General features: G+C 30.7%; 2 protein-coding genes across 2 annotated transcripts; both read right to left on the bottom strand.

Annotated features, from left to right (window-relative positions):
* Positions 1-500: 500 nt before the first annotated feature.
* On the bottom strand, positions 501-25,526 carry LOC133188126 (kielin/chordin-like protein). Its single transcript, XM_061323507.1, has 30 exons — positions 25,466-25,526; positions 24,864-25,022; positions 24,418-24,558; positions 24,045-24,152; positions 23,430-23,552; positions 23,024-23,137; positions 22,715-22,837; positions 22,448-22,561; positions 22,078-22,200; positions 21,476-21,589; positions 21,138-21,260; positions 20,877-20,990; positions 20,504-20,626; positions 20,173-20,286; positions 19,847-19,969; positions 19,621-19,734; positions 19,143-19,280; positions 18,651-18,782; positions 16,028-16,186; positions 15,526-15,660; positions 15,023-15,205; positions 14,364-14,537; positions 13,889-14,092; positions 13,544-13,580; positions 2,643-2,752; positions 2,305-2,460; positions 1,803-1,940; positions 1,452-1,562; positions 916-1,155; positions 501-632 (listed from the first exon to the last, which is right to left on the bottom strand). The coding sequence occupies exons 1-30, from the start codon at positions 25,524-25,526 to the stop codon at positions 616-618; spliced, it is 3,825 nt and encodes a 1,274-aa protein (XP_061179491.1). The 3' UTR covers positions 501-615.
* On the bottom strand, positions 13,446-16,493 carry LOC133188411 (kielin/chordin-like protein). The gene is made up of 7 exons (XM_061323827.1): positions 16,387-16,493; positions 16,028-16,186; positions 15,526-15,660; positions 15,023-15,205; positions 14,364-14,537; positions 13,889-14,092; positions 13,446-13,580 (listed from the first exon to the last, which is right to left on the bottom strand). Exons 1-7 carry the CDS (start codon positions 16,436-16,438, stop codon positions 13,540-13,542), a joined length of 948 nt encoding a protein of 315 aa, XP_061179811.1. The 5' UTR covers positions 16,439-16,493; the 3' UTR covers positions 13,446-13,539.
* Positions 25,527-26,565: the final 1,039 nt, after the last annotated feature.

Genomic DNA, 26,565 nt, shown 5'->3' with positions numbered 1-26,565 from the left:
CTTCGGTTATTCATAACGTCAAAAACACACTATTACGACGTCTATCTACCCATCATTTAAAAAATCGTTTAAAAAATCAGTTATTTAAAAACGTAATAAGATTTTTTAACCTGAGATTTCCTAAATTTGTTAATTTTTATAAATTATGTAAAAATAGTTGCTTTAAAAGAGAAAATACGCTTTATTTTACTATGCTGCGCAAAGTATTGCGCAATGAAAACCCCAGTCGGCCCCCTTAACCTGGGATCGCCACTGACTGTCACTTTGTCTGTGTGCAGACTACTAATTTATCCTCTAAAATTACGATTTGATATTCTGCGTTAAAGATCGATAAAAGAAACAAATCTTTGAATCATCTTATATGATAGATTTCGTGTTTTATATTCTCTCTAGAGAAGAGATGAAAATATGCAATGCCGATCTTAAAGCCTGTCCATACATATGTATTTCCCCTTTCATAAGAAAAACTTTATCTGTGATAAGAATTAAATAGACAAACCAAAATTTCACAAAACTTTAATAAAACAAAGATTTGTACAAACGGATACAAGCGATTTTTAACATTATTAAGATAAACGGTACAATTGAAACCTTTCTGACATCAGAAGATGAAAATCACCCAACATATCCACCTATAGAATAAGAAAAACAATTTTTTTTAAAAATGCAAGTATAGAAACATTCGAGTAAAATAAGGAAATCTAAAAAATATGAAACTTTACTGTCTTTTCCTCCACATTTTTTTTCTAACTAAAACATATTAAGTTAGAATAGAATGAAAAACGCCTTTATTCCATTATCATTTTTAGAGTACAGAAAAAAAATTATTTTTAAGGAGTTGTTTAACTCTCTCTTTGGATTATATTTAAAGAAATTGTTCTAGGGATTCCACTGAGTGTATTTGTATTTACATACCTGGATTGCATCCGATTTCTGTGCATGATACTCCACCAGTACTCTCACAAGTACAAGTATTACACCCATCCCTGGCAGGAAATTGCTGTCCTGGTGAGTACCTTTGACCATTATAATAACAGTACTTTTGGCAACCTATCTTAGTACATACTACACTGCCGTTACTTCCACAAGTACATGTGTTACAATCATCCTTAAATGTCTGCCCTGATTTGTATACCTGACCTTTGTAATGACACGCTGAAAAATAGATGCACATGATTGTAAGTTATTTGAAAGACGACATATGCAAGCGTACGTATTACATACTCGACTATTAATATTTATGGAGGAAAAGTTAATTAATTAATCAAATAGTGCCTTTATTATGAATTATATACATGAAGGATAAGGGTCCGTGCAGAATTATATAATTACTGTTTTAAATACTGACCTCTCTCTTTCTTTCTCTCTCTCTCTCTCTCTCTCGTACAGTATAAAATACATTGATATCTCTTTCAATAAATGAATAAATTGTCTAATTTGTATATACATACTGACTGGGTATGTGCAACTGACTTGGCCATCCTGACCACAAGTGCATTGCTGCCCTTCACTATTATAAAAGGTAGCACTAGGAAAATATGATTCCCCCCTGTAGGTACAGCCTGTAAAAAAATAGAATTTTTTATTTAGTTTAAAATGGGTTTTTTGCTTGAAAGTTAGTTGGCATATTAAATAATTCTATTTTGTTTGTTTCAAAAACAAATCAATTATGAAATGTTAAGCAGGAGGCAATAAGTAGTAAAAAATATATACTAGTGCATGATAATAGGTATCACGTTCAAAACATTATTTAAGTAAGACATATCATTCCGGCTGATAAAAATAAGATATGTTTGCCTTACCTTTACAGCACACAGAATACGATGTCCTTGACCCTACACAGGTATATCCTCGTGGACAGCTAACAGCGTTTATCCCTAGACAGTTAGGGGCGTCACCGTTGCGTGTGTAAGGATTCCCAGCTTTGCAAGGGTTTTCAGCTGCCAATTTTTAAGATCAACTATATTAAATATTTGTAGATGAAATCCATTAAATTAATGATATAGAACACAAATCACCCCCACTACGTCAATAAAATTGTAGATACAATGTAGATACAATGGTAAAACGTAAGTTCAGTCTTAAAATGTTGAGTATTGAGTAGAGTAGAACATGTATGAAATCTAGAATCAGACTGTCAGAATTTTATATAAAGGTATATTCTAAAGATTCTATAGCCACAAAGAAAATTTACAGAATAATTTGCCATTGAAGTGAATGAAAGATAAGAGCCCATGTACGGCAACGTTTCTATCCCTAATAACTACAAGTATGTTTCATTTAGTTCATTCATGCATAACTTACTTTTACAGCAGTACCCTGGTTCATCAGCTGGACCTGCGCTACAAAAGTAGGGCGGGGGACAGGACTGGCCGAACGGGTTACAGGACGGAGGTTGGCCGACATTTTTGTAATATTTACCGTAACGACACCTAAGGTATTCAGGTGTCTGGGGATAATCTGAAGATATTCGTGAACAAGTGAAAGAATTAGAATAGTTTAGATGATATGTTTCTTTAAATCAAATTATTAAAACAAGAATATTTTAATCATAAGGAAAATAATAAGACACGAAATAATTTTCTTTTATTAAGAAGAATAATATTGTAGATTATGAATATTGGAAAATTTACGTTACTTACAAGTTCTTGCTTGAACAAGACTAGCAATGGTAAATGTGATAACAACGCTAAAAGCAAGCATGTTTGGTTGATTGTTAGTCCCGTTTGAACACAGATAAGAAAATGTTGATCTTATATACGTTTTCTCAAAAAGATGCATAATTAATTATTTTTTTAAAAAGGTGGGCATTCTTTAATTTGTGCCGTGTAAGCACTTTAGTAGATAAATTACCTTGTCAAAGACAATAGACAAAAACTCTGTAATAACATGATCTCCATATCTTCAAATCTTGCGCAATTTATTTTGTGTTATAGCAAAGGGGGTTTTCTGCAATAATACATCAAGTAGGAAATTAACATAACTGTCAAAACATGCAAGAAAACGACGAGTGTGAGATTTGTTTATAATTCTTTATATTTTAACAACAACAACACATTGTTTCTTGATAGAGGGCCTTTTTAGAAACTGATAAAATCTTTTAAGAACTAACACACTCCTTTTTATTACTTTATGAACTGAAATATGTTAATTCTTTTTATTTAGATATTTTCCAAACTGTTGGCAGAGTTAAAAAAAAAATAACACAAAAAAGTATTCCTAATCTGAAACCTCGAAATCAAATCTTTATCGGTAACAGAATATTTTATAATGTGAAAATTCTACCTGAACATATACATGTACAAGGGTTGTCCGAAAAGTTCGAGGACATTAGTGTTTTCGTAAATTTAAATGTCTGATATAAACATATTGTGTACTAAAAATGTTTGTTAGAGTTTTTAAACTTAAACATTATGTAAAAATCGCCATCTTATAGGGTTGAGAAAATTGTGCACGGCCCTGGCTTAAAAATGTTGTAAATTTTATAATAGAGTGTTTTGATTGAAATGATTATATTTTTTCAAACAGCAATTCAAATACAAATAAAATTTAAATTTTAGGTGCCTAGAACGGCTGCTGTCATTTTCCAATGTCGATCCTTTTGGTTGGATATTAAACGGATATAGAAAAAAAGCGAGAAATGCGTCTCTGAAAACGTCCGAAAAAGGGACGTTGTCCATTCGAAAGGCCGAGGGTACGTCATGGAATTGTGTGTTGATCTGGTGGAAATCCATTCGAGATCAAGAAAATACTTTAATCAACAGGGATTTAAAGGAATATTTCTAGTATATTGATTTCCAAGTGGCATAAGCAGTTTTCAGACAATGTTTGTCATATTTTGGAGACTGAAAGAAGTACATGTATAAGATTAGTGTTATGATGGAAATACGAAATCCCATATTCATTAAGTTATGTGTATACAAAGTAGTTATGCTGATAACTTAAGTAAAATATTGTGTATGGCTATGATTTTAGATATTTACTCATCATGGTCTATATCAAAATTATTAGAATACTAGTAATATCGCACACACTTGGCAGTGTCATCAATGTAAACGTTGCAAGAAGTGGAAAACCACTGTTTTGTGATGAAAATCATGACGTTATTATGAATTTTGCCTAATTATATAAAGTCAGACTGGGCTGTCCGTCTTGTATATGCTAATTACATTGAATTTCGAAATTTCTTGTGCGTTGCTCTGATTTTTATATATTTACTTAGTTGTGGTTTGAATTTAAATATTATCGCACACAATTGGCATTGTCCTTAATGTAAACCTTAAAAGGGGAAAAAGATGTGTCCATGAGCTTTTTTGGACGGCCCTCGCACAAGTGTTTTGTGCGGATTCTTTATTTCTCTAAAAGAAATCACTTAGAATTGTTTGTGAAACGTTCAGGTCTCTTTATAAATCTTGCAAATCCATGCCATTAATGTATGCTTTATATTAGCATGTCTGTGTTAGAAAACCGAATTATTTTTCTTTATTTTTTCATCGATATGTTAATTGTGAGTTATTTAAGTGTGACACAGTATTTAAGCCTTGTTTGTTTATGATATTTTGCAATAGAAAGGTAAGGTAGAGTAATCCTTATCCAAGATAAAATTGTTTGACGCACTGAGATTGCAAATGTGTATTTCTTATTATTGGAAATGATTGACATTTGTTTCAGATAAAAAATGTATCATGTTCATATTCTATAATAAACAGGGTAATTTAGGACATTGTCTAGATTAATTCAATTTAATAAATGATGAAACAATTTATATGCAAAATTATACGTTTTATATTTTGCTATATTTACTAAAATCCAAAACTTTGATGGATTCTAATTCAATATAAATTTTTAGAGAGGACTTTTCCGATCGTGCAAAGCAATTCTTAAGAAATTCTTTACACAAAAAAACCACATGCATATCAAGCAAGCACTTATATTTTGGTTAAATTTAAAAGAGTTAAAACAAAAGAACAACAGAGCATTCCAAGTGAATACAGTCAAATAATTCTACACGCCCAAAACATCCATGAATGTGTAAAAATCAGTTTTCCTGAAGTTTTTCATCCCATAAAGAATTCAGTCTCAGTCTAACGGTTATTGGGGTTTTTTTTAATGTAGGGCCTCCTAAAGGGTGTATCATAAATGGTTCAGTATATGATATAGATCAGTACTTTTATAATCTTAAACAGAATTAAAATCCCTGATCTCAGCATGATTATGTAAGAATTTTTTGTCTTCACTGAATTTTTATATGTAAATGAAATCAATATTTTTTGATCTACAAAAAAGTTGTTCCCAACTTAAAAGACAAAAGCGGTGGTTTAAAACAGTTCTTTGACTTTACTTCACTACTTGTTTACTTTGGAAACGATTTCTTTAAAGTTAATTTTTCAAATTCATCTATAGATTTATCATTTTTTATTCATAAATAATTAGAACTGTTGACAGTGTGTGCAGTGTAAGTACTTATCAAGAGGTTATCAACATATTTTGTTAGTACTGTTTATATAAACAAAAAAAATTACCATGTAAAAAAATGAAATAGATACGAAGAACGTCTGCTTGACAAAACAATGAGAACAGGAAAGTATTGTGAATGGTTGCTTGAAATTTTGTGCAATATCTTATGCGCCTTTGTAAAAAGGGTTTCTTTTTTTAATTTGCATAACTGTTAAAAGAACACATAAAAGTTTGCTTAAATTAATTAACAAATTATGATGAAATGGCCAATATTACTTAATGTAAACACATGAAAGCATGTGCAGTATATTATGCGTCACTGTAAACGGTTTCTTTTTTCTGAAAGTCATATTTATTTACCATATTTACATAACTGTCAAAACGGACAAAAAATTATATTTGAATTTATTCACAAATTTATTCACTGAAAGCTTTTTGTAAAAAAAAAGTCTGCAAAATAATTTTTCTTTATTTTAAGATCTTTGATAAATATTAAAGAAAATTGTGGAAAATATTCATATTTCATAGTTTCATATTGATATAGTTGTTCCTAAATCAGACTCTCTCTCTCTCTCTCTCTCTCTCTCTCTCTCTCTCTGGATCCTCTTACAATGAAGAAACCTTAGGTCTAGGTGAAGTAGAAAATGTATTCATTTGTGTATATTTATTAAAACCGTTGTCACAGAAAGTCGCCTTTTTCAGCAACTGTCAATTTCTTGAACCCGCAAGAAATGATATGAGATATAGAAGGAATGAATTTCATAGCTATCCAATTTATACGGTATAAACTGGGTTGGGACATTATACGCTTTATAAATCGCAAAGCAAGGATGATGGCCCTTAAAATGACTTCGAACTGGACAAGATTTAAATGTAACGTCTAGAGGATCGATACTTTTTGGATTCAAGTTATTGTGACTAATGCAACCCAGTTTATACGATATAAAGTCATTTTTCATCCAATCAAATACGGAGTTAGAAACAGAATTAAATTATATGGAAATCAAAAAACACTATTCAAGCTCAGAAGTCTTTTCAAACAATACTGATCAGGAGAAGAGCAAACACGGACCTCTAAAACATACGATGGCCGATATGAGCCGTCAAATTACAAGTAAGAGTAACTCTATTATGTACGCAGAATTAATTGACTTTAGCAGTAATACCTGTATCATTTTGTACATCTTTGTCAATGACAAAACGCTTGTAGTTGTAACATGAATTTGTACATGTACAAATCTTAAGACAAAATACATTTGAAACTACTTAACATTCCTCAGATTTATTGGGGAGATTATCTGTAAACTTAGAAAGGGTTTAAAACAAAAACACGTGTTTTTTTCTTTTTTTTTGGGGGGGGGGGGAGAGGATGTTGAATAAATGCTTATTTTTAATGATATTAAAAAAAGCAAGACTGTTTGTACTTTCACATACGTCGTATGAGATCACGACTCTCGGATTTTTCCTTCAAAGAATATTTTGGAAGTGTCTTTATTCAGATTCCTCGTGTTTTTGTTTGATTTAAACCTCTTTCACGACAACGCAATATAGAAATTCATTCTTAGGCCTTAAATACTAGTTAAAGATTCCAGAGAAAATGAAGCTGAATCTTTAAGTAAGAAGATTATTCATTTCCTCATTCTATTCCTTGTTCCAATGAAAAAAAAAAATAAAGGAGAAAAAATATTAATGGAACAAGGGAAAGAGTAGAATGAAAAATAAACAAAGTTCTTACTTACGCAGATCATCAAGCGACAATCTTTCATCTGAAGGGAAGGGAAGGGAAATACTAGAGATGCAGCTTCATTGTCTCTGGAATCTTTAACCAGTATTTTGGGACCTACGAATGAATTTTAATATTGCGTTGACGATAAGGAAATTAAAATCAAACCAAAACACGAGGAATCTGAATAAAGACACTAACAAAGTATTCTTTGATGAAAAAATTTGAATGTTGTGAAAGTAAAAATAATCTCGCTACGTTTTATGATATTAAAATTTAGGAATACAGCATTTATTTAACAACAACAAAAAGGGGGAGAAAAGAAGAAAAGAGAGGAAAACCAGGCACACGTGTTTGGTTTTAGTCCCTGTCTTAGATTACAGATAATCTCCCCCAATAAATCTGAGGAATGTTAAGTAGTTTCAAATGTATTTTGTCTTAAGATTTGTACATGTACAAATATATATTACAACTACAAGCGTTTTGTCATTGACAAAGATGTACATGTACAAAATGATACAGGTATTACTGTTAAAGTCAATTAATTCTGCGTACATAATAGAGTTACTCTTACTTGTAGTTTGACGGCTCATATCGGCCATCGTAAAAACATCAGAGGTGGAATCGGATACAATGGAAAAGTGAGCATCCCCAGCCAAACGGTCACACCCGCCGTGTGCCCCTCTCATGCCCCTCTTTGTAGCCCTTTCAGAATGTAAATAATGGCCTAACAATTAGTATGAAAAACGTCAGTAAATATTTGTCTTATTAAAAGACTGATTTTGCTGACAAGGTCATTGTATCTACCATAGAACTTACAAAATGATGGTTTTAAACGAGACTGTTGATATTCTTGTTTCATCAACTTGTTTTTCAATAACTTGCCACTGTTCAGAAATTGCATGCTCTTATTTATCGAATCAACTGAGAGGTATAAACCCCGTATGCAGGTGATAATGATATATTGCTGCATAAGTAAGGGAAGTTGACGATTGAAAAGTTAAAGTCATCACGTTTATCATAAAGCTTAGTTATTAGGTTACCATTAACGTCTTTTTCTACGCATGTGAGTTAAGGCTATGTATTGGCATTTCTATGCAAGTGAGCTTATAAAAACGCATAAGAGGTATATGTATAATTCAGAGAAAGTTTTGATTTATTTTCTTATACATAGTTATATAGTACCCACGATATGTTATAGCGAGTACACATTATGACGTCATTATTCTTACACACTGGAGGTAAACACATCAACAAAACAGCTTCGGCGCAAAGGATAACCCTTTTTTATTTTACAAAGAAATGTATAATGCTAAGAAGAATATTCTATAGATTAATAAAACTGCTGAACAAATCCTAGGCATTTTCTCATTTGATCGGTATCTGAGGAAACTTATACCGGACTGTACATTTTTACCCTGATTCAACTTAAAACTTTACAAATAGTAATTAAACAACTGAGTTGTTGATGTTTGTGCAGCAATAACAGCAATCCTTGGAATATTTTGCTTTTAAATATACCAGGATTCAGTTAAATGAAATAGAGCATGCCCTTGCGCCGAAGCATTTTTGTTGATGTCCTTCATAATCTTGCGTAGTAGAGAACAATGACGTCATGAAATGACGTCATAATGTGTACTGGCTATCTCATGTCGTGGGTGCCAAGAATGTATTAGAAAATAAGTTTTAACTTTTTTCTGTTCAATAGATATAGTTCTTAGGCATTTTTATTAGTTTATTTGTATTGAAATGCCTACACCTAGCCTTTACTCGTTTGCGTAGTAAAATATCAAGATATGAAACAGATATATCAGACTCTGTGGTAATTTTTATTTCAAGCTCACTGGGATATATCATGTCGACATATAATGGAAATAACTATTGTTAATTTATAATACGTCGTCGATATATCTAAATGTCAAGTTGAATGCCACAGCAAGTGTTTTCTTCTTCTGGTGTATAAGATTTTGAATAAATTCTGTTTCAAATGAATACAAAAATAAGTCTGCTTATAACGGGGTGCAATTGGTACCCTTGGAATTTCAAACAGATTGTTGAAAGACCTGATCACCAAAAACCAGATAGGTATTGTCAATCTGAAACTCAAGCATCTTTTTAATATCAGCTTCAGAGTACTTGAGTGTACAATCAGAATGTTTTAAACAAAATAATTTTTGCAAATGACCAATGACAAGGTAAGTAAATTTACGAGTTCCATTTTTATTGAAAAAACAACTATGATGTCAAAAAGCTTGACTTTAATCAATCTTGGGAAATGGTTGTATATAGAGTTGAAAAGTCGTAAGTTTTGATGTTACTGATTTTGGTAAAATTTTGTGATTTTAAATTTTTCGAAAATTCCCTGGAATTTTTAAGAATCCACACCTGATTTACACTTCTCAAATATATTGTTGTACGGTACTTATAAAATTTCTCCTTCACTGCTGTTAATACTTTAGTGAGGAGTAAAGAAAGAGGCTTGGTAGAAAATTCCAGAATCTAATATAGATATAGCAATTCAAATTCATTTTGGTTGTAATGAATATTAAAATATTTAAAACTGAAATATGATTTTGAAGAATTTCCTCATTAGAAGGGGGGGGGGCACTGGGTATAAGTTGGATTACCACTTGTAAAATTAAATCCCAGAGCCTCTAAAATACAATTCAAAGAATGAGTCTTACAAACAAAAACAATGTTGTTACCTGTTTTTATCAGCTGAGACCAGTACAAACTGATCGTTTAATCCCTCTAATTCTTTTTTTAACTTTTGAATTATTAAACACAAATGGATAGATTGTTTTCATATTGACCCTCAGTCGGTTAATGCGAAACTATAACATACATTTGATACACGTTATTTATTCAGACAAAGTGGCAAAGTCTTCTTTTTCATATTTGGCGTAATCTTTCACAGAATTCATAATACATATTAAATTATAAGGCCACCTGCAAGATCGGGGTTCCCTAAACGTTGGTCCTTTCAAAATAAGTTATTTAAGGTCCTCGTTATTAACTATATTTACGTCATAAGTATGAACGTGTCCAGGAGGACTATAGTTGTAGGGTGAAGAAGAACATGAAGACGATGTCTGAAATTAACAGTCTTAATTTTTTTTTATCCTACTCTAGAACCTATTTTCCAAAGGGGGGGGGGGGGGTCTCATTCTTAAGCCAATGTATACAAACGCAAGCTATAAATTAAATACATGTAGTTGAAAAAAGCAGCGAGAAGAAATATTAATTATTTGATATTAATTGTTTCAATTTTTTTGTCATGAAATTCCTGCTTCTACGTCTTTGCAAAATTATCCAATTTTTTTCTACAAAGCTCTTCCCATAATATTAGTAGAAATCATGTAAATTTCTTATATATTTTATGAAAATGTAAAAATCATGCAGCAAATTACATCGAGTTTACATTACATGCAATACTGTTTTAAAACTACTTAGGCAAACTTGATCAAAAATACAATGAATATACTGAAAATCCTAAGGAACATTATGTCAAATTTTCAGTTCATATTTTCTAGTAAGATTTTTAAGGGATAAAAAAGCATCTACATCAAGAGCCCTCTCTACTTCAGTTTTGATTCTGTTGTATGTTCATTCAGATAGAGTTATCTGCCCCTAGATCTTAAATAAAAAAATGATTAATTGTTTGTATATTGTTTTATGTCCCATTGGAGAATTTTTCACTCATATATAGACGTCACCATTAATCGTTGAAAGGCTTCAAATTTAGACCTATACTCGGTACTCAGGGCAATTGAGCAGTGAGGGTTCTTTATCGTGCGAAAGCTTAGCATGACACGGGGTCTCGAGCTCAGGTTGTAATCAAGTATTTTTTTGTTACATTTTAATAGTTCAAGATAAGTTAATAGAATTTTTTCCGGAAAGTAAATGCCAGGTACACTATGTTGAAATGAAATACGCTCAAAATTTATATTTTTTCTACAATATATTTTTCTCAAGGTAAAGAAATGCTTTGGTGTATAGAGAGTCCTAAAAACTTTAAAAGTAAATACCATTCATCTTGTCAATTGAGTCTTTTTCAACAAACCATAAATTAAACACCTTTTTAAAATAGTTACTCACCAGAAATGAATTATGCAATGTCACTATAAGAACCTTTATGTAATTATTTATTCTTATTAACTAACAGCATAATCATATGCAAATAACATAGAACAATCCGCTTTTAATCATTTTCATATACAGAAAATCCTCTTTTTTGGATTACAATTCATCAAATAATAAGTAATTACCTGATGCTTAGGGGAGAAACTCTATCAGTTTGAAAATGAATTCAAAGTTGTCAATCAAAGAGACATTTGTATTTATATTTAAAATTCAAATGAGGACAACTTCTAAATCTTTAATTAAAAAGTAATTACATTTTTACGTCAAAAATGTCCATGGGTCATCAGCTGATTTACAATGGCCATTCTTGTTTTTTACCAGCAGATTCTTTTTTCTATACATTCCTATGTAAATCTTTGATCACCCATCAAAACCCAATTCTACCATTTGGGGGTCATTATTTGACCAGACTAGTATCAACACGAGGATGATTTCAGATACGAATGACAAATCATGACTTTCCTGTTCTTGAATAGAAGATTTGTAAAGAATTTACTATGTATTCCTATTTAAATCTTTGGTCGCTATCGTGACCCCATTCTACTACCAGGATCATAATTTTAACAAACTTGAATATACACTACCTGTGCATAAATCCGTATTAAATGGATTAGCATGGTTTTGTTGTTCTTGAGAACAAATTTTTTCCTATATTTTCGTATGATTTCTTATTTGAAACTCTGATTGACTACTGTGGCCCACCCCTACCCCCGGGGCCATGTTTTAACAAACTTAAATATCATTAACCGTGTACTGATTGTTTGCTATTCTTGAGAAAAAAAAGATTTTTTTAATTTTTTCCCCCTATGTTTTCTTTTGTAAACCTTTGATTGGCAATTTCGGCCCCACCCTACCATTGAGGAGTGGGTTCATAATTTGAATGAACTTGAATCTACACTTACTGTGGATGCTCCCATATAAGTTGCCTGATCTTGACTTTGCTGCTCTTGAGAAGATTTTCCTATGCACTCCTATTTAAAAGTTTGATTTCCCATTGGAGCCCCACCCTACCCCCTGGGGTCATGATTTGAACAAACTTGGATCTACACTACCTATGACTGCTTCCATATTAATATGATTGAACATGGCTTTGTTGTTCGTTGGATTTGTAAAGATTTTTCCTATATATGTACCCATATAAATCTTTGATCATCCATAGTGGCCCAACCCAAACCCGAGGGTCTCGATTTTAAGAAACTTGAATCTACACTATGTCCGAAAGCTTTCACGTACATTTTTCTTCTTGGTTCAGCCGTTCTAGACAGATTTTTTCAAATGACCCCATTCATTTTTTTTCTTTTTCTTTCAACCTTTTAATAATTGATTTTCATAATGTATATTTATTATTCCCCTTGAAGTGAAAGTAATTTTCCTGAAAATGCCATTAAATTTGGTCTACTGTTTCTTTGCAAGTATGTTTTTACTTCATCAATAGTGTTTTCTTATTGATAAAGGGCAATAACGGTTTTGACATTGCAGTGAAAATACAAACCTCGCGTAAGGAGGTTATGTAACTTTTCTGAAAGACTGCAACCCTTACCTCATGAAACAAAGCAAACAAATAATTTGTATGTGTTTAACTATATATGTTTTTAATAAGATCTATTTATATATATGTGAAGTCGGTAAATGTCCGTAAAATTATGAAAAATTAATAAGGTATTATCGATCTGTACGATACATTGATGTGAGAGCCTTGAAATGTTTGACCTTTAACACTTAGGCTTTTAAAAACTTGGAGGTAAATGATGTTCTTTGCATCAGCAATCTAGCTTTAATAAAATATTTGAATAAAAAGAAAAGAAAACTAATAGTGTCCACAAGTTTGTTAATTAGGCTAAATTAACCCAGGAATTGATGTAAACATTTATTTACATGAAATATGGATTGATGAATTGAACATCTATAATATAGTTTTTCTATTAAGAATTGTTATTTATTCAGCTCATGTATTGAATATACTCACAAATATACTTATGGTTAAATATAATTAAACACATGCGGTCTACTCAAACATTGTACATTTCAACGTTGCTTAAACAAAAATGGATAACATCCACACTATTGTACAATCATAGCACTCTGTAATCCAGGAATCATTGTAAATGAAACAAAGAATCTCTTACTTTTTTAAAAAAAATTTTAATAAATATTTTTGGGAAAAAAGATTTTATTGATAAGAATGATTAAAATGTATTTTACTGTATTTTATTTCATTACTTATGACTGTGTCCATGCCCATGCCCATGACCATGATCTGAAAAAGAGGAAGAAATTTATCTTATGAATGAAAGAAAAGGAATTAGTAATGGTAACTCCTTTCTGCATAGATAATGAAGTGTACACTCCTGGATCTTTTCAGCTTCTATTCCTGCCACTTAACTACTATTTTGGAAGAATTCATGTATTACGCCTGTATTATTTCAAAATCGTAAGAATGTAAGCAAGGCAAATATTAAAAAAAAATATACACGAAAACTTCCTTTTAAGTTCTTAGTAAATCTGCCTAACATTCACATTCAAATTTACTTGTTAATAAAAGAAAATGATAGGCTAGGATAATACCTGGACGACTCGGGAGATCCGGAATACGTGGGATATCTGGAATACGTGGAATATTACCGATATTACCGGGAATACGGATACATGGGCGAGGGTTACATACAGCATTTCCATCTCTCCCGCATGTACACTGTTGGCAACCATCAGGGGACGTAAAAGTTTGTCTTGGACCATAATGATTCCCCTCGTAGGTACAATACAGTTGTCCTAAATTAATGAAAGTTTGCGTATACTAAGAAGGAAAATCGTACTGAATATCAATGCAGATTTGTATATTGCCAGTAAATTACAAACTTGGATTTTTGTATGTATTTTTATCTTGTATCTAAGAGTACTATGTACATTTTTACTATTAGATTATTATTATCTTATTTTATTTTCAAATAAAATTTCAAGATATGCATTGAAATCACTTCAGCATTTAGCAGTACTTGTATGCCAGTAATAACGTTTTCTTTCTTTGTAAAGCAATTGTTACCCGGTGGATGAGAACCATGCCCATGATCAGCTGGGCCGTGACAGGGACTGTCGGAAGTACATCTGATTCTTCCATTACGTTCACACCAGCATTCATTGCATCCATCTTCTCCTACAAATCTCTGTCCCGGGGTATACTGTCTGCCCAATGGCACGTAAGTACAGAATGAAGAAGCTGTATAAATTTATTACCAAAGATCATTAATTTATTTAGCAAGCATTTTCGAGTTTATCATATAATAAAACCTAATATTTTCATAAGTTATTTGGACTTCCGTGACATTTTTCTCATATCTATTTCTTTTATAAGCAAGACTTTACATTTGCTTATGTGCATTCGAAAGACTTTTAATAGAAAATACCAATCAAGTTTTTTTGGTGTTAATATGATGTTTTAAAGACAATGTTTACAATAAAATGCATTATTATATTGAAATACATGTATATATAGAAAAAAATATGTTCTGAGAGAGAATGCAAATTGCAAAATTATGAATATATGTATTTAATTGCTTGGAAGTACCTTTGTACCATGCATCACGGAGGGAACCAATACTTGAAAAGTAATACTATAACCTATACTTGAAAAGAAAAACTATCACATACGATTGAATTGCGTCATTAACATCAGAGGAAAACATGAGAATTAAAATTACTTACAAGGAGGAAGCGGAAGGGGGTTATTGCCTCCACACCGAGCTATACCAGACCGTTGACAAATACAACGATCTCCTTGAATGTTTGTAAAGACCTGTCCTGGCTGATAAGTTCTGCCGTCGGCCACGCATTCCAGGACGGGATTTGGTGGGATACCGCCTGGAATACCTCCCGGAATACCTGATACTGAAATGGACAGACATCATATTCAGAAAAGCTTCATATAAACGTGTATGTATTAAACATGCAATGATCAAGACTTAGAATGACGAAAAGTGTTAACTTAACCTGGTGATTATTAATTTTTGAAAAATTTTATGCAAGACTCCTATTTTGTAAAAAAAAAAAAAATATCTGTATTGGTGATCGAAATCTTTAATTAGATATAACTACATTACAGACCTATTTATGTATGTTTTTTCTTAATATTAATCATAAAGCACAGGAAAGAATGTTAAGAATATGTTAGTGATAAAGGCTTTACATGCCTATATAAATGTACGTACCTGGGCAACACACTGATGACGTATAAGCAGTCCCAACACAAGCATAACCAACTGGGCACCGGAAATCCCCGCCAAGGCACGCAGGAGCATCACCCCTTACATTATAAGGATTTCCCGTTCTACATGGGTTATCCTCTGTTTCAATAAAGGACATAATTAAATTTCAAATTCTGAAACAAATTGGTGACGTATCAAATTTAAAAGGTGCAGACATTTTTTTTTTTAACTTTGAATTATGTTTACAAATTTCTTTCATTGGTGAAATTAAGATACAGGAGGGAAAGGATCTTCTTGCAATATAAAAAATATTCCTGAATGTGGAAACAGAGATTAAAAAAAATTAATAACAACTTTACATCTTAACTTTATTCGATGCAATTCAAGGAAGTATATTTGTATATACCTTGTAAGCAAGCTGTATACTATAATTTAAATTGTGAGGGAAAATGTCTATCAGTAAGAAAAGAAGAATTAAAAACATCAACATATAATTACCACTTACTTTTACAACAGAATCCATTTTGTGTTTCTGTGTCTCCATTACAGAAGAAGTCGTGTTCAGGACAGGAAACACCCAGAAGGTTACAGTTTGGTTGATTCCCCACGTCTTTGTAGTATTTACCAAAACGACATCTTAAAGAGGGTAAAGCATTTGGTTCGTCTTGAAATTGATGAAAACAAACTAATGTACTTTCCTGGACAAATAATAATTGCTTATAATCATTCACACTGCATTGCTTGCGATAAATGAGATTAAGCTAATGAAATGTTTAATGAGCATCTTTAATTTTCATTGTAGACTGATATTTCTTGTCTGAATTCAGAATGAAATGAATGTCAAGAATTGAAATGTATACTTACAGGGAACGCCTTGACTAAACGCCACTAATACAAAACACACAATAATTTTCATTCTACTCTTCCCTTCTGCTTCCTTGAATACTTAAACTTTGATGTAGACTGAAATTTTGTTACGAAGGACAAATTCAATATACACGGAAAGGTCAACGTAATTGGCTGAGGGTTGTGTGTAAAACTGATTTAATTTGAATATTAAGTGTATCTACACAGAAGATTCTGAAGCAATTAATTCAAACCGCAGGGGCGATTTACATGGAAATGTATGGTAAATGTGATGTCATTTCGTTGAATTTCCTTAAAGAAAAATTGAAACATATTTCAATGACATAAATTCAATAAAAATCGGTATTTAATTTTCCTACTTTTGAGTTGGAGAAAGATTCAAAGTAAATTCAAACATTTTTTTCATGGATTAACTTATGGACATGTGCACCAGAAATATATACAAGAATTATTAGAATCATTACATATACTATAGAATGTTTGTACCAATTCAAGTTTGTTCTGAGTCTTTTAACCTTTTACTGATTTAAAGGAACAATTCTTAGAATATGTTTTGAACATTTTATTCATTTTAACAAAAAAATATGCTATTCTTCTCTCGCATTTGACCTTATGTGGTGCATCGACTTACAATAATCTGTATCAAGGCCGAATATTAGGAGGTATTTAATCCTGATTCGAAACAAAAACAGTTACTTTAATTGGTACTAAACGATTAACCATCACAATTTCCACTGCTTATGAAATATAATCTTCGTCAAGAGAGAAATATTAGTCACTCCACTTTTGAATAGGGTGCAGCAACCCCAAAATACCTCTAATTGGATCATATTAGGTAACGCATTGCTATTTTTTTTTTTAAATGTTCTTAAAGTATATAACAGAATAGATAACCCACTACCAATTTTTAAATATCTGCCACTCAAAAACCTTCTTGTAACACGAAATGTGATGAGGATCTTAATCATTTGCCTGTGTATTTCTTCAATTTTCCTATAAATTCACCATTTTTTAAAAATTACTGAAAGAAGTATTTCCATCAGATGTACAAATTAAAATCAAGGTCAGGTAAAATCCTTAACGTGCATATAGTGACTCAGAGTCAGAGTGTTGTCAATCTTATCCTAATAGCATTTTGATTTTATTAAGTTTATCATTGAAAGCCCGTAGTCTTTCTATGAAATATTTATGGAAATAAATTTACAAATGTCATCTTCAAAAATGTTGAGTAATTGCACTTTTGTTCACAAAACACGCACAATTTAACATGATATATGTGCATTCACTTTTTTTATAAGCTTAGTTATTTTCAGTGTCACTGAAGAACATATTTCTTTCTTATTTTCTAAATTACGTCATATTTATCAGTCCCTTTAATATTAATACATGTATGCAACAGAAAGGAAAAAGAACGGTTCAGTTAGACAACATTGAACATTAAGTTCATTCATATAAGATCATCTGACGGTAAAATTAGCTTTGCTTCATATTTACTATGTAGTCAGAACTTAGGGTTAACATTAACTCTAATGTACCTTCTACATGTACTTATGATTTCAGTATTATTTTTTATTTAAAAAATAGCAATTAAAATGAAGGAATAGTAGTTTTGAATTTCTCATGTCTTATTGACAAAATAGGTAAGTACATAAAATTATAACGAATCTATGTTTTTTAAAAAACTTGTATAAAAGCCCATTTAGGTTCTTTCAAATCTTCAATGTAATGTGTAACGATAAAACGTAATTTCATGAAACAAATTAAAAATAACAATTATATCAAGTTCTTTGTACAAGTTTTTATTCTCAATAAAAATAATTAATTAAAAAAAACATACAATACAAAAAAAGTAAAATACAAACTTCTAAAAAAAATATGAATATAAAATCACAGTAATCCTTAATATCAGCGTTTAAAAACACATCAATGGCAAATCAGACGAGTTTTGGTTTACCCTGAAAGAGAAAACAGTATTGATAAGATATACTTGTTTCAGTTGACATAACTGGTAAAACAAGAAAAGACACTTTGAAGAATGAAAGATAGATTTATTAAGCGATTATGAGGGGAGGAAAGTACATATGTAATTACCAAAAAACCTAAACAAGACCAAAATGTTGATATTATACAGGTCATCAATACAACTTTGAAACGGAAATTTTTGAATTGAAAAAAAAAACTCTGTGTATGCATTGATTTATGTTTGTTAAACCATGAATGATAATAGAATTGCAAGTCTAAGAAGTTTTTATTTGTCTTACCTGGATAGGATTGACAAGATTTATTACCACATGACACCTTGCGGTTTGCTAGACAGGTGCACTGATTACAACCATCTTTGGATGGGAAGGTCTCTCCCGCAGAATACTTCACGTAGTTATACATACAGTACACTGTGAATAGATAATATTTTTGCTTTGATACATTGAATATTTTCAATTAAGACATCGGTAACCAATTAGTTTGGAGGGAAAATGGAAATAAATGTAAATAACCATTATAAAAAAAAGTAGTGAAACTGGTTTTTTTGTTTGTTTTTTTTTGTTTTTGTTTTTTTTTTTTTTTTTTTTTTTTTGTTTTTTTTGTTTTTTTTGTTTTTTTTTTTTTTTTTTGGTTAAAGATTTTATCAATTTCGTTAATGAGCAGCACAATTTTTGTAAGAATTTGAAATTGGAAAGATTTTAAAAAAGGGCAGATGCTATCTTGATTGTAAAGAAACATTTATTTGGCAAGAAATGGGTATTATACCACACCTTTTGTTGGATAAGTGTTGCATGCTTTTTTCCCGCAACTAACTTGCCCATTCTGCTGACACGTGCACTGATTACATCCATCAGTTGCTGGGAACGTCTCACCAGAAGAGTATTTTTGACCATTGTAGTAACAGTACACTGTTAAAAATAAAATTGAAATTTTGTCTCTCAGTTTAATCTACTTTGCATATAATTTACCATCAACATATGTAAAATGAGGTTACAGTATTAGTGTACCTTTGCAGAGAATTTATATTTGCAAATATAATGATAGTATTAAAATACATCGTTTATTTACTATCCACATATTGAATTTCTATTCAATCGAATCGTAATTTACAGAAAAGGACCCCAATACTTCGCTCCGCTTTCTTGTATCTAATATTTAGTTCTACAAACATAAAAGTTCATATCTTTTTACTGATATATTCTTAGCAAGTATTTTACACACGTGAATGTTATAGGTTTTTCAGCTTACCAGGGCAATATTCATCTGTGCACGCAACATCTCCAGTTTTCGTACAAGTACATGATTGACATCCATCTTTAAATTTTTGACCAATGTTGTACTTGATTTTCTTGTATGTACAATCTGTATCCAAAAATACATAAATATATATACAGTATAAATATATAAAATCATAATGATTATCTTTCGGTCGTTTGCTTAAAAACGTGTGAAAATAAATAAACTTTCAACATACAGCAAGGATCATTGGTACAAGACACTGTTCCATCCTCCAGACATGTGCAAAAATTACATCCATCGCCTTTGGGGAATTTGGGTCCTCCGTATGTGTATGAATTGCCTCCATATTGACAAGGTACTAAAAATAATTTACTTACTTAAATAAATATTAGTTTTTATAAATATTTGAAGTTTCTTCCATGCATATTGTAATTTTCTGCATTATTGATAATTTATAGAAGTAGTTAGTCATTATGTTAAAATTTGTTCATTACATTGCTACATTATATTGCCATTCATTATACTAATTTTATTTATAAAGAATGTTTAGTTTATATTTACCTGGACAATATTTATCTGTACATGTCACATCTCCGGTCTTAGTGCAGATACATTTTTTGCAACCATCATCAAACTTTTGCCCGATTTTGTATTTGATATTTTTATATTTGCAATCTGTATTTTAAAAAAAAAATATGTTACAACTATAAATACAGACATATGTAAAGGAAATGGCAAAACTTATACGACCAATAAGAAATCTCATGAATTTTGTTAAGAAAATGAATCAGCAAAGAAAACATGAACCCCTTGAGTCACCAGATTAATCTTTACGTAATACATATTTATTTATTCTACAGGTAATGCAAAATTTGTTAAAGCTTCAACATACAGCAAGGATCACTGGTACAAGAGACTGTTCCATCCTTTAGACATGTACAAACATTACATCCATCTCCTTTAGGGAACTTTGGTTCTCCGTATGTATATGTCTGACCTCCATAATGACAAGGTACTGAAAACATCAGATATATTAGGATTATATAAATTTGTCGGAGTTTTTGCTTCATAGATAAAAAAGTGTAAATAAGTTGCTCTAAACTTGTATCTTATTCAAAATCTTATCTAACATATGCTTCCTTTATCATAAACCCTTCAAACATTCCTTTCTTATATGATTAAAATTTTACTTAGACAATTAGTAACATAACGTTATGATTTATCTATATTTGTTAGTACTATAACGTGTGTTGCTAATAAATTACCTGGGCAATATTTATCTGTACATGTCACTTCTCCAGTCTTTGTGCAAACACATTTTTTGCAACCATCGTCAAACTTTTGTCCGATTGCGTACTTGATATTCTTATATTTGCAATCTGTGAATTGAAAAACATAACTATTGCTCTTTGTATAGTTTCAATTGCTTCATTAATACTGACACTAGTAACTATAAACAGTGAAAATTTTTAAGATGTCATGTGCTTATTCTGTAATTATTCTGAAGAAAAAAAACTTTCACATACAGCAAGGGTCATTGGTACAGGACACTGTTCCATCCTTCAGACATGTGCAAACATTACATCCATCGCCTTTAGGGAACTTTGGATCTCCGTATGTATATGAATGTCCTCCATAATGACAAGGTACTAAAAGATAAGAATGATATTTTCACAGATCTATTGCTATTTATCATGGATAAACAAGTGTAAATAAGTTTATTTGAACTTGTTTTTGCTCAAGATCTTATCTAGCATATGCTTCGTTTATTATGAGCCCTTCAAGCATTCTTTTCTTTTATACTGAATTTTTGCTGATTTTTGTGATTTTCTTAAATTATATTTGCAGTTAAAATAAAACATACCAGGACAATACTTATCCGTGCATGTGACTTCTCCTGTTTTCGTACAAGTACATTTTTTACACCCATCATTAAACTCTTGGCCAATGTTGTACTTGGAGTTTTTATACTTGCAATCTGTATCAAAAATTAAGATGATAATTTCAACCTTTATATAATTAATTTAGCTTTCCAAATCTTTGAACTTTCACTTTACTAAAATCACAAATTAGCGTGTGGTCAAATTTTTGTGGTTTGAGGGGAAAATATTGGCTCATTTGGATTTATTTTTTTTAGTTGAATAAGTCCTGATTTATTTTATATATATATATATATATATATATATATATATATATATATATATATATATATATATATATATATATATATATATATATATGAGTTTACATTAAGTGAAGGATATTAATTCAATGGTCTCTTCATACCTCAAAAACAACGAAAATTAAATCCCCACGAAAATTTGTGATTTCACAGTTCATACTAAAGATACCAGTACTGAAAAATTATACGATGACATGTACGTATAATTTAATCAAAATCTGGTCTGGTGTTGATAAAATTTATGCATAAATGAAAAAAAAAAGAAAGTGTAAGATTCAACATACAACAAGGATTATTGGTACAAGACACTGTTCCATCTTTCAGACATGTGCAAACATTACATCCATCGCCTTTTGGGAACTTGGGTCCTCCGTATGTATATGTCTGACCTCCATAATGGCATGGCACTAAAATGAAAAAGAAACACGAATATGTTACATGCAATCTATTAATAAAGAAAATAATAACTTACATGCTTAAAGTTGTAATACTTTTTAGGCAATCTTGTGATATATATTTTTTGTTAATTTTCCGTAAGTTATAAATGATACACCGAGTAGGTCAATTTGCTATAATTTTTAGTTCATGTTTAGTAAAACAACGATGTAATTTATCTTTATGTAAGAAATATAAAATGTGTTATTTTTCAATTACCTGGGCAATATTTATCTGTACATGTCACGTCTCCAGTCTTGGTACAAACACATTTTTTGCAGCCATCGTCAAATTTTTGTCCAATTGCGTACTTGATATTCTTGTATTTGCAATCTATCGAGGGAAAACACAACCATTGCTTTCCATATTATTTTCAAATTTAAATAAATATCTATGAATACTGAGAAAAATATTTGATATCTACTTGTACATGTAATTATTCTTTAGTCAAGTCAAATTTTGTATGAAAAAAAAGCTTAAACATACAGCAAGGATCATTGGTGCAAGAAACTGTTCCATCCTTTAGACATGTGCAAACATTACATCCATCGCCTTTGGGGAACTCTGGCTCTCCGTAATTATATGATTTGCCTCCATAATGACAAGGCACTAAAGAACGAGAGTCAGAATTAGAATTTTTTCTAGAGAATAAATGCTAAAAAATTCATTCGATTAGATTTCTCTTATGCTTAGTATCTAAATGGTTTACTGTTATTATACCTCCTAAAATATTAATGAAAACTAAAATAGAATATGTATTTTTTTTTCTAATTTGCAATGAAAATCAACATTTACCAGGGCAGTATTTATCGGAACAGGTTACTTCTCCAGTTGTAGTACAAGTACATGTCTTGCAACCATCTTTGAACTGTTGTCCGATTTGGTACTTTACGTTCTTAAATTTGCAATCTGTGAAAGAAAAGGAAAGCAATCTATATTTTTTTTCATGGAGCAGAACAGTTAAAATGCACATGTATATATTGTACCAATTTGGATTACTTCAAAATATAGCCAGGTTGATATTGTGCCATTTAGTCAAATGAATGTTCTCTGAAAGTTATGAAAAAGAAGCTGAAATACTGAAATTTTAATCCCTCATTAATGAACTGAATAACATAGTTTTATTCCTTGGAAATATTACATATATATCATAAGCATGTAATTGTCGATTGCTTAAAAGTTATGAAATGTTTTAACATACAGCAAGGATCATTGGTACAAGACACTGTTCCATCCTTCAGACATGTGCAAACATTACATCCATCGCCTTTGGGAAACTTTGGTTCACCGTATGTATACGTTCGGCCTCCATAATTGCAAGGTACTAAATATATGAAAATAAGCTGTCATTATTTTTATATAAATGATTAACTTAAATAAATCTTGAAAGTTTGATCAAAATACTAAGATTTATTTCAAGAGTTGCAAAATAGTTTCAAATAAAGTTCGCCCACTTACAATATGCAATTAAAAACAAACTGATTTACAAGTTTAATAGAAAATTTTGCCAGCTTCTTATTATTTTTGTTAGTTGTTTTTGAGATATTAACTTTTAAACGGGACAAAAACACTACAATGCCTAGTTAAGATATTTTTACATTACTGTGAAACCAGTATTTTTTGCGAGAGTTTAATTTTCGTTGTTTTCTAGATATAAGTAGACCCACGAATTCATGTCCACCCCGAAATATGAATAATCCTTCATCTACGAACTCTAATCCCAACAAACCCACATTTTTTTCCTCAAACAACTAAAATTTGACTCCATGAATAAATATGATTTTACAGTACTTTAAACAACAATACAGATACTTACATTTCTTTAAACAAGTCACTTGTCCATTAGATCCACAGGTGCAATGTTCACCAAATTTATTGTAAAATTTTTCAGATGGAAAATAAGTTTTTCCTTCATATGTACAACCTAGAAGATCAAAATCATAATGTTATAAACACGGTAAGATTTTTATGTGGAGATCAACGTGGTGATTTTTTATATAAAAAAAAATTAACTTAAATAAAACATTTTTGGCAAGGTAATGTAAATTATATACTTCGAATTTTGTTATTATTATTAATGGGGGGGGGGGGGGAAATTACCATAAAGGACGATCCATTTTCGGTTTTTAAAATTGATTAAAGTAATAGTTTTTTTTAATATTTTAATAATGTTTTAAAATATATTGTACCTTTACAGCACACGGAGGATGTTTCCTTTGTCCCGACGCATGCGTACCCATTAGGACAGCGGGTCAGTCCATTATTCTTCAAACAGTTAGGAGCATCCCCGTCTCTTGAATAAGGTTCCCCAACTTTACATGGGTTAACAGCTGTAATAAAGATTTTAAACAATACACTTGATTTTCATCGATTAAGAATCAGTAATACATACAAAATTATCCGGTTTCATCTTTTTTTAGTCCTTACTTTGATGATTACAATCCAAATATTTACTGTAATTTTTTAACCTGTACATGTAACACGTTTGGTATAAAAATGAGAAGTCAGATGTGGTATTAGAACTTTTTAACTAGAACTTGCGTGGACAAAATAATTAAGGAAGAAAAAATTACTGTCGTGAAAAAAAAAGAGCTCTTCTGTTGAAACAGAAGACCTTAATGTTGCTAATACTGACCTTTACAGCAAGGTCCTGGTTGGTCTGCAGGACCTCCTTGACAGTTATATCCCTCAGCACAAGATGGCCTCCATGGATTGCACAGCTGGTCATTGCCGAGATCGGCCTGGTAACGGCCGTACCTACACTTTAAATAGTCAGGTGTCGTGGCACCATAATCTAGAAAAAATATAATATCATACATAAGAACGTTTTATTTGGTGGTTTTTACTTTTAAGTTGAATTTAAGGCAATGCTTTCGGAAATACCACTAAATGTGCAGCTCAGTCAGAGACATTGAATGATGATTGAAATAATTTCAATCATAATGCTCAGATTTGTTTACAGATGAATAAATTGTGAAAAAATTCTTTTATATAATTATATATATATATATATATATATATATATATATATATATATATATATATATATATATATATATATATATATATATATATATATATATATATATATATATATATATCACAAATATTCAAATTGTACACTTTATCTTTCTGTAGATTATATTTCCCAAAATTAAATGTTCCAACTTTTTTCATGAATAAAAACATTTTGAACATAAAAGTTTTAAAACTTGCAAACAAAATAAAATCACTTACATCTCGCCTCTGCATTCAAGGCTACTAGTGCAATAGTAACTGTAATCTTGTAATATAACATGATTTTTCTCTCCGATTGACCCTTCGGAGATTTCTCATCTTATATACCTTGCATATTTCGAAATTATTCAGTTCCGGGAAACGGCAATGATAAACAAATTGATAGATTGAGTAATTTATTGCAAAAAAATAATGACGTATTTACTTCTTAAAGTAAGTGTAAACGCACATGGATTTTTTTTTTGGTGAAAATTACCAATTCAATGGGTTTCCAGTTGACACCGACTTTTGCAGCATAAAGTCTTATATGGGAAATATATTATTATAATTGATATGCATGATCTAAAATTAGACATCGAGATGAATTGATTGATTAGCATTTTCTGATTGCTTATCAATTTTATTACAAGGATATGTCATCATCGTTATAGACAAAAAGCGCATATTTGAATGCAAAGTGGTAATACCTAAATAAATGGCTGTTCCAATTTATTCAAATGAATTTCAAAACAAACTTGAGATGAATGTCAAATGCAAAATGTTATGGAATTCCGATTTTTTGTTTTGATTGCTTGCTCCAATTCATACTGGATTTTTCAAACCTAGTCAGGTGGAAGGTAAGCGGTCATGTGTGTTTGGACTATATTTGGTTAACATTAGTGTATACAAATTATAATTTTAGCATGAGATGTAGATTTTCTTAGGGCACGGCAATTCCCCCCCCCCCCCTCAATTTCTTTCATTTACGATTCGCCATGTTTTATCAATTGAAATTTGATTTTAAGTTAAAAGTATTTCAAAACAAGTCTATCATATATAGAAATACACATAATTTCTGGGTGCTATGTGGGAAAAAATTTAACAATCTAAAGAATATGTTTCTTACCACAGTCAGATTTATCTCTCAAACAAGAGTGTCAATAAACATTATATTTTCTCATTTTTTTCAATGTTTAATATTTCGCTATGTATTATTATTATTAATTTTATTTAGAATTTAATTTTTCCATATATTTTTTTTTCCATTTTCTTATTTGTGGCTTCACATTCTCTTTCAGTTTGCGAAAAATCAGTTTGTTGCAATTCAGTCAATGTAGAAC

This window comes from Saccostrea echinata, unplaced genomic scaffold, assembly GCF_033153115.1.
Source record: "Saccostrea echinata isolate AGI-Se365-2 ecotype Australia unplaced genomic scaffold, CSIRO_AGI_Sech_v1 ptg000016l, whole genome shotgun sequence".
Lineage (NCBI taxonomy): Eukaryota > Metazoa > Mollusca > Bivalvia > Ostreida > Ostreidae > Saccostrea > Saccostrea echinata.
The sequence above is the reverse complement of the archived record's forward strand: the minus strand, read 5'-3'. Positions and strand labels throughout refer to the sequence as shown.

Excerpts from the sequence above, each read along its gene's own strand:
- LOC133188126 (XM_061323507.1), bottom strand. The coding sequence starts at position 25,526 with ATGTTATATTACAAGATTACAGTTACTATTGCACTAGTAGCCTTGAAT. Across the intron at positions 22,201-22,447 it reads TACAGATAAATATTGCCCAG|TGCCATGCCATTATGGAGGT; the intron begins GTAATTGAAAAA and ends TTTTCATTTTAG. Across the intron at positions 2,461-2,642 it reads TCTTGTTCAAGCAAGAACTT|ATTATCCCCAGACACCTGAA; the intron begins GTAAGTAACGTA and ends GAATATCTTCAG.
- LOC133188411 (XM_061323827.1), bottom strand. The coding sequence starts at position 16,438 with ATGAAAATTATTGTGTGTTTTGTATTAGTGGCGTTTAGTCAAGGCGTT. Across the intron at positions 16,187-16,386 it reads GTTTAGTCAAGGCGTTCCCT|ACGAACCAAATGCTTTACCC; the intron begins GTAAGTATACAT and ends ATCAATTTCAAG. Across the intron at positions 15,206-15,525 it reads GTCATCAGTGTGTTGCCCAG|TATCAGGTATTCCGGGAGGT; the intron begins GTACGTACATTT and ends TGTCCATTTCAG.